At 45.1% G+C, this 7,500-nt stretch overlaps 1 protein-coding gene across 4 annotated transcripts in view; it reads right to left on the bottom strand.

The window, feature by feature from the left end:
* The window catches only part of mpdz (multiple PDZ domain crumbs cell polarity complex component), a 94,946-nt gene that overhangs the window by 34,462 nt on the left and 52,984 nt on the right, over positions 1–7,500 (bottom strand). For all 4 annotated transcript variants that reach the window (XM_076288651.1, XM_076288655.1, XM_076288654.1 and 1 more), the window contains 3 exons: positions 7,410–7,500; positions 4,167–4,229; positions 1,147–1,294 (listed from right to left, as the gene is read on the bottom strand). The exon at positions 7,410–7,500 is cut by the window's right edge and continues 20 nt beyond it. In XM_076288651.1, coding sequence (XP_076144766.1) covers positions 1,147–1,294; positions 4,167–4,229; positions 7,410–7,500 — 302 coding nt within the window. The remainder of the gene's footprint in view (positions 1–1,146; positions 1,295–4,166; positions 4,230–7,409) is intronic.

Here is a 7,500-nt window from a genome sequence, read left to right as displayed (position 1 = left end):
TGGAGAGGTGGAGGAAGACGGGAGGAGGGGGAGAGAGAGAGAGAGAGAGAGAGAGAGAGAGAGAGAGAGAGGGAGAGAGAGGGGGAGAGAGAGAGAGAGAGAGAGAGAGAGAGGGAGAGAGGGAGGGAGAGAGAGAGAGAGATTGAGGGAGAGAGAGAGAGAGAGAGAGATAGAGAGAGAGAGAGAGGGAGGGAGGGAGAAAAGATGGGTAAAGGGGGCAGAGAGAGAACGATGGGGGTTGGAACAAAGAGAGAGAGAGAGAGAGAGAGAGAGAGAGAGAGAGAGAGAGAGAGAGAGAGAGAGAGAGAGAGAGATTGAGGGAGAGATAGAAGAGATAGAAGAGAGAGAGCGGGAGGGGGGTTGGAGAGGGAGGGAGAGAGGACACAAATGGAGAGAGATAAACGGGGTGATGATAAATAACGGTAGTAAGAAAAGAAGAAAGATGCAGAAACCACAAATAACGACAACTGTATAACAAGTTACAACAAAAAAACTGTTGAGGAATAGAGCAGAACACAGGAGAAGAGATTTCCATATTCACATTCTCTAACTCCATATTCACAGCCATGAATGGCGTTTGTTCTTTTGCTATGTGCCGTTAAACACAAGAAAAGGCATTCCAGTGTAAAACGCTCATTACATGTAAAGTGAGACGATGATATCCAGAGAGGAGGAAGGAGAGAGGGGAGTGACATCTCCAAGAGGTGGCACTGTAGATCTGTGAGGATCTATGCCATCCTCCCCCTCTAGTGGCAATTTGATGCTACTACAGCTTACACAAGGGACAGGGAGCAGATGATAATTGTGATTATGAGACCAACCACATGGCTGAGGCTCAATATATTGCTCCATTAAAAAGACAATGATATCTGTGTCAATATCATTGTGTGTGTATGGGTGTGCTTTAACTGTCTTTTTAACAGAGCAATACATTGAACCTCAGCCATATGGTTGGTCACAAACTCACACACACACACACACACACACACACACACACACACACACACACACACACACACACACACACACACACACACACACACACACACACACACACACACACACACACTTAAAAGTGACTGGATAACACCTCATTATTTCCAGACGTTCTCATGCCTTTCATATTGTCCACAGCATTGCACTTACTCCAGCTGTAGCCGAACTCGTCCTCCTCCCCCGAGTCGATCCGGTCGGGGATCTCGATCAGCGTGTCTGTGTCCGTCTCCCCGACGTGGGGAACCACGGGCAGGGGCAACAGAGAGGCAGTGGGGGAACTCTTCTCCCGGTTCTGCGGCTGGTGGGGGTAAAAGAAGAGAACCAACTTCAGACCGGAGCGCTGGCAACAGGTGTCTCAAAAGACGTACTGTAACGGTTTATCTGAAGGTTGCAAAGCTGAAATAGCGGTCAGTTTTGATGCTTGTTTCTTTGTGTGTGTATGCATGTGTGCATGTGTGTGTGTGTGTGTGTGTGTGTGCATGTATGCATGTGTGTGTGTGTGTGTGTGTGTGTGTGTGTGTGTGTGTGTTTGATGCTTGTTTCTGGACGTTTGAAGTGGCTTTGTTTGTGCCTGTGCACTTCACACTTGAGTTTGATGTTTTGGCAAAACACAGAGGTCACTGAAGTGTAAGTCGCTGATGTGATCTGTTCCAGATCCAGCTACTGGGCTGATAATCCCTGACAAATTACATTTTCAAAAGTCAAAAGTCTCAAGATTGACATTGCAGTACATCTCTCAGAAGTCCAAAATCAAGAAGTAATGTAGCATAACTGTGTGTGTGTGTGTGTGTGTGTGTGTGTGTGTGTCTGTTTGTCTCTGTCTGTGTGTGTGTGTGTGTGTGTGTGTGTGTGTGTGTGTGTGTGTGTGTGTGTGTGTGTGTGTGTTTGCATCTGTGTGGTGTGTTTCGCTGACAGTATCAGCTTTTGACCAGACACCTATGATGATGTTCAGACCAAGACAAACACACCACAGCAGCAGATCAAAAGGTTTATATCTGTGCAAGCGTTTGGGCAATGAAAAAGCCTACTTTGGGATCAGTGCAATTAGAAAAACAACAAACAAACAAACAAACAAACAAACACAAACAAAGAACACAAGGAAACAAAATGCACAACAGAACTTACCTCCTGCACCTTTGGCAACAGAAACCAAACAACTGTGCACGATTTAGCATCACAATTCTATCAGCAGTGAATCAAATCAAACTCATTTAGTTACAGCGAAGGCTATGCAAGCTGCTCACTGTGTCAGGAGGCCTAGTCTGATTCCTTAAAGCAGCGGCTCATTAGACCCAGGCAGCTAAGGGCCAGCGAGGCCTAGCGTCTCTGATCCTCAAACACTCAGAGGAGAGGGAAGGAGAGGAGAGGAGAGGAGGGGAGGGGAAGAGTGTTAGGGACTGCATGTATGCCTAGGATGAGGTACAGGTGGCCTGGTGGCCAGCTCAGGAGTAGAATGGACATACAGAGCTATACAGAGCTTCTTACTTTAGTTGATACTTCCGTGACACTTACACCCGGGCTGCACAAGGTCCGCAACTGAAGCGCTCCATTCGCGTAGCGTGAAAAAGAGTTGTAATTGAATTGTTTTCGAACTTACGGGCCGCTATCACGTCTGGTATAGCCAGTCCCATTGATTTGAAGTTAATTGCTAATTGTTGCAGCAGACGCTACGAGAACGGAACGGTTCAGTTACATGCCCAGGTGTAGCCTTCCTATGATTGCTATGCTGCGATTAGACGTTTTATGGAGGGCAATTAGAGCAAAATTGCATCTTACATGTCTCTATGCCTAATGCTTTAACAGCTACAGGAACGAATCTTATGTTTGACACAAAAGGAAACAAAATAGATCATTGATTACGTGTCCAAGACTTTTACTGTGCCTGTACATGGACACAGAGGAACCTGGTTATTAATAACCCTATACATGATGAATACTACTATCCCAGTTACCAGCAATTATATTCTATTAGCACAGTCGCACATGTTTGAATGAGAAATCAGGTCTATACATGGAACAGTATTTCCGATTTCTTTCTGAGTACTCAGAGTAACATAACTGGATTTCGCAAAACCGGGAAAAGGGATTATCCGGTGTTCGGAAATCGGAATATTATGTTTACATGCACACTAAAACAACACAACACAAAATCGGGATACTTCAAAATCCCAATAATAATTGAGATACTGAAGAGCATGTAACTGACATGTCACTACTGTGTCACTGACACCTTCATTGGTTAACTGGCTTCCTATTCTTTGTAGGTATGTCCATTCTAGAACTGTCTCTAATTTAATGCCGGGCAGACTGAAGTGATTCTGCACCTGCCAACACCCTCTGTGTCATACATGGAGACAGGGTTAAGGGTAGAGGAACTGCATGTATTTGCATTGTAAAATGGGATGAGGAATGGGAGGGGGAGGGGGGTAATGCCCCCTCTTCCCCCAAATCTCATGCCCTATGAGCCATACATGGAAAAAGGGTGGAGAAAGGGTGGAAGACTGGGGAGACACACCAACACAAGCCCACAAACCTTAAACGGTGTAGGGGTGAAAGGGTTAGTCGGGGAGAGGCGGAGGAAAAGTCTACTTTGACTCTCAGCCTCCTACACAGAATAGACACAGACAACCCACAGGATGGGGGTTAACAACCACACCCACACCCACACCCACACACACATACACACACACACACACACACACAGAGAGAGAAAGAGAGAGAGAGAGAGACAAAGAGAAAACGAGACTATCCACATATTTTACTCATCTGTTATTCCTAAAAAATTTACACACACCAAATCTACTGTATTACAGCACATAACAACCTCTACTTCCACCTGAATGCATTACATGGACATCAATGCTTAAATGAAATGATTGGTGACTTTGTTTGGCGGCAATTCCACGGAAAATTGACTTTTTGTCACATCCATAACGCCAGTGAAATGCCTTGGCATTTGTATGATGTGAATGATAACATTAATTTTTTGTGCATTTTTTCTCATGTACATTCTTCAGCCAAAAATAGCTAATGCTCAAATTTCATGTAATCATTCACATCATACCATCACATTTTATTGGCGTTATGGATGTTACAAAAAAATGGAATTGCCCTTGGAGTTTGTGTATATCTATGCATCAAAATGGCCGCCCGAGTTGTTCAACACTGACCTGGTCACTGTCTGGCCGTGTGGTGGGTGGTGATCTCTCCTCCACAGGGTCTGTGGTCAGGGACTGTCGGGCAGCATATTGTTGAAGTGGCGGGAAAGGAGGTTAGAATTATAGTTAACAGCAAGATAATGTGAATGATACTACTGTGCACTCGTGTTAAAACAACCTAGTAGAAAATGAGGGGACAACAGAGACATTGGGGTCCTCCAGCCTCCACAAAGAAAGCAGATTAAGATGCTTAATGAAGTGTGTGTGTGTGTGTGTGTGTGTATGTATGTGTGTGTGTGTGTGTGTGTGTGTGTGTGTGTGTGTGTGTGTGTGTCGCCTGAGGGGAGCAGCACATAATGAACACCTTGGTTTACGACGGCACACTATTTTCCAGTGGGAACCTCAGGTGCTGGCACACTCGCCTGATTTAGTGGCATTCAAATAAAGATCGCCTCAACAGCCATCTGTACGCAAACATCTGTCGGACGGCGCTGAACTGCCTTTCATAGACGCAACATCTGGCAGGGACTGGTTGTAAGAATTTGATAGCAGTCTGTGTAAGTGTGTATGTGTGTGTTTGTGTGGATGGCTGTTTGGAAGACAATTGATTGGTGCCAGAGGGAGAGAGAGATTGGATTGTTCTCCATGTGCCATTTCTTCAGACGGCTATTGTCAAATGTTTAAAGATGGGTCTCTGTTAGATGACTGAATTAACTAAGTCACGTCAAAGGCAGAAAGCGCAAACCACGCACTGAACGCACACTGTGCACATGACACACACACACACACACACACACACACACACACACACACACACACACACACACACACACACACGCACACACGCACACACACATGTATGTTGTCATATATACATGGCAAAAGCACATACAAGGAGAGAGATGCAGTTAAAGACAGTTAAAAAGGCAAAGACACAGACAGACAGATACACAGACAAGCAGAGATACATTTACAGACAAATTGTCACACACAAACACACAAACACACACACACACACACACACACACACACACACACACACACACACACACACACACACACACACACACACACACAAGCAAAGCAAAGCAAAGCAAAAGAGTTTCTACACACATAGGCAGAGGCTAACCTGTTGTGGCAGGAGCAGAAAGCTGGTGAGGTTACCGCTTTGAGCATTTGGCCCACAGGGGGCGCTAACCTGCAGAAAGGGCAGCAGCGGCTTCTACGGTGAGAGCGACAGGACACACAGAGCGTTAGTGTTACCAACAGCCCCCGTTGTGGGGTGAGCAAGTCCTCCCCAGCAACAGACAATGCAGACAAGACAAGCGCACACACAGCACATAAACACATGCAACACGGAAAAGGCAACTTAAGGCACCACAAATTCAATTACTGAATGTTCGTCGGGGAAAAAGGAATAGACAAACTAAAGAGAACAAGGCAAAAACAAAAGACAAACAAACCAAAAGAAATCCTCTCAACAACGTAATCATCACCGCTGGAAGCTCTTAAAGTTTAATTAGTCCTAAAGGAAGTTGTTCTTTGTAATGACAGCCAAGCACCTCTTTCTACCCCCCCAACTCTGTCTCTTTCCGCCTGCCTACATTCCTGAGAAAATAGACATACAAATAAAGCTAAGCCCTCAGCATCTGTTCAACTATTCATGAGCAAGAGGGTTGTTATACTGTAGGAGAAATAGGGTGTGGAGACACACACACACACACACACACACACACACACACACAGGAGGGCCCCGTGGATGATAACTTAAAAGGGGATTAGGCTGTGCTTGATTTCAGCAGTCTCTATCATTCCCCATATGCTTTTTGGATGTAATGGTTTTACACAGACACGCATGTGCTCTCTCTCTCTCTCTCTCACACACACACACACACACACACACACACACACACACCCTGCCCTCACTCTTGTCCCCGAACTCTGTCTTCCATGAATAAATTTGTCAGCACAAAAACACACATTTACACACCCTTCGGTACCTTTACAAGCTAAAAAAAACAAAACAATAGCCCTTTCTAATATGAATACTCTCTTGCCATCCTCAGAACTCCATCCTTTGATGATCAAAGTGTCTGCTAACATCTGCTACATGTGGGCTAATGAGAGAACATGATGTGAAGTCCACAGGCTAGGCTAGGTAAATATGGAGGTAAGTCTAGGTGAATACTGAGGTGATATTACCTGGCTAGGCTAGGTAAATATGGAGGTACGGCTAGATGAATATTTAGGTGATATTACCAGGCTAGGCTTGGAAAATATGAAGGTTAGGCTAGGTGAATATTGAAGTAATATTACCTGACTAGGCTTGGTGAATATGGAGGTGATATTACCTGGCTATGCTAGGTGAATACAGAGGTCATATTACCTGGCTAGTCTAGGTGAATACAGAGGTGATATTACCTGGCTAGGCTAGGTGAATATTCAGATGAGAATTAACTGGCTAGGTGAATATGGAGGTGATATTGCCTGGCTAGTCTAGGTGAATATGCAGGTGAGAATTACCTGGCTCAGTGGCGTGGGGAAACAATCGTAAGCGATGGTGTATTTCTCTAGGATCGGAGACGCGCAAGGGCTATAGGTGCCAGGCTAATCAGGAAGTCGCACATGCATGCATGGAGAGAGGAAGAAGAGGAAGAGGAAGAAAGGACAGGAGGAAGTGAAAGTGGATGAGAAAGAAAGGATAGGAAGTAGAAGAGGAAGATGAAGAAAGGAGAGGAGGAAGTAGAAGAAGAGGAAGAAAAAGAAATGAGAGGAGGAAGTAGAAGAAGAGGAAGAGAGGACAGGAAGAAGTGAAAGAGGATGAGAAAGAAAGGATAGGAAGTAGAAGAAGAGGAAGATAAATAAAGGAGAGGAGGAAGTAGAAGAAGAGGAAGAGAAAGAAAGGAGAAGAGGAAGTAGAACAAGAGGAAGAAAGGAGAGGAGGAGGTGGAAGAGGATGAGTGATAAGTGGAAGATGAAGAGAGGGAGCTGTGGTTAGTGAATAGTGGTCAAAGCCATGCAAGAAAGGAAAAGAAAAGAAAAGATGCAAACAATAACATTCCATCAGATAACGGAATGAGCAGAGAATTGACAGCGTGCAACAGGAATGCAGTGACATCATCCAAACCAGCAGTGTCACCATGCTCAGTGCAAACGCATTATAAAGCATGGCTGTTCAACCATTTGAGTAAGAAGTGTGTGTGTGTGTGTGTGTGTGTGTGTGTGTGTGTGTGAGAAACGAAAAGTCCATCATACCCGTGGCCGGTGGACGATGCTCTGGACCAGGAAGACCATAGGATTTCCTCCCTTGCGGATAGCCTCCACCGCCTGCTCATGACTGGCATCC

This window comes from Alosa pseudoharengus, unplaced genomic scaffold (assembly GCF_046254945.1).
Source record: "Alosa pseudoharengus isolate Yale_2024_CS ecotype anadromous, Long Island Sound unplaced genomic scaffold, YU_APseudo_1.1 YU_APseudo_1.1_scf_17, whole genome shotgun sequence".
In the NCBI taxonomy this organism is placed as follows: Eukaryota; Metazoa; Chordata; class Actinopteri; order Clupeiformes; family Clupeidae; genus Alosa; species Alosa pseudoharengus.
Note: the sequence above shows the minus strand (reverse complement) of the source record. Positions and strands in the feature narration are given on the sequence as shown.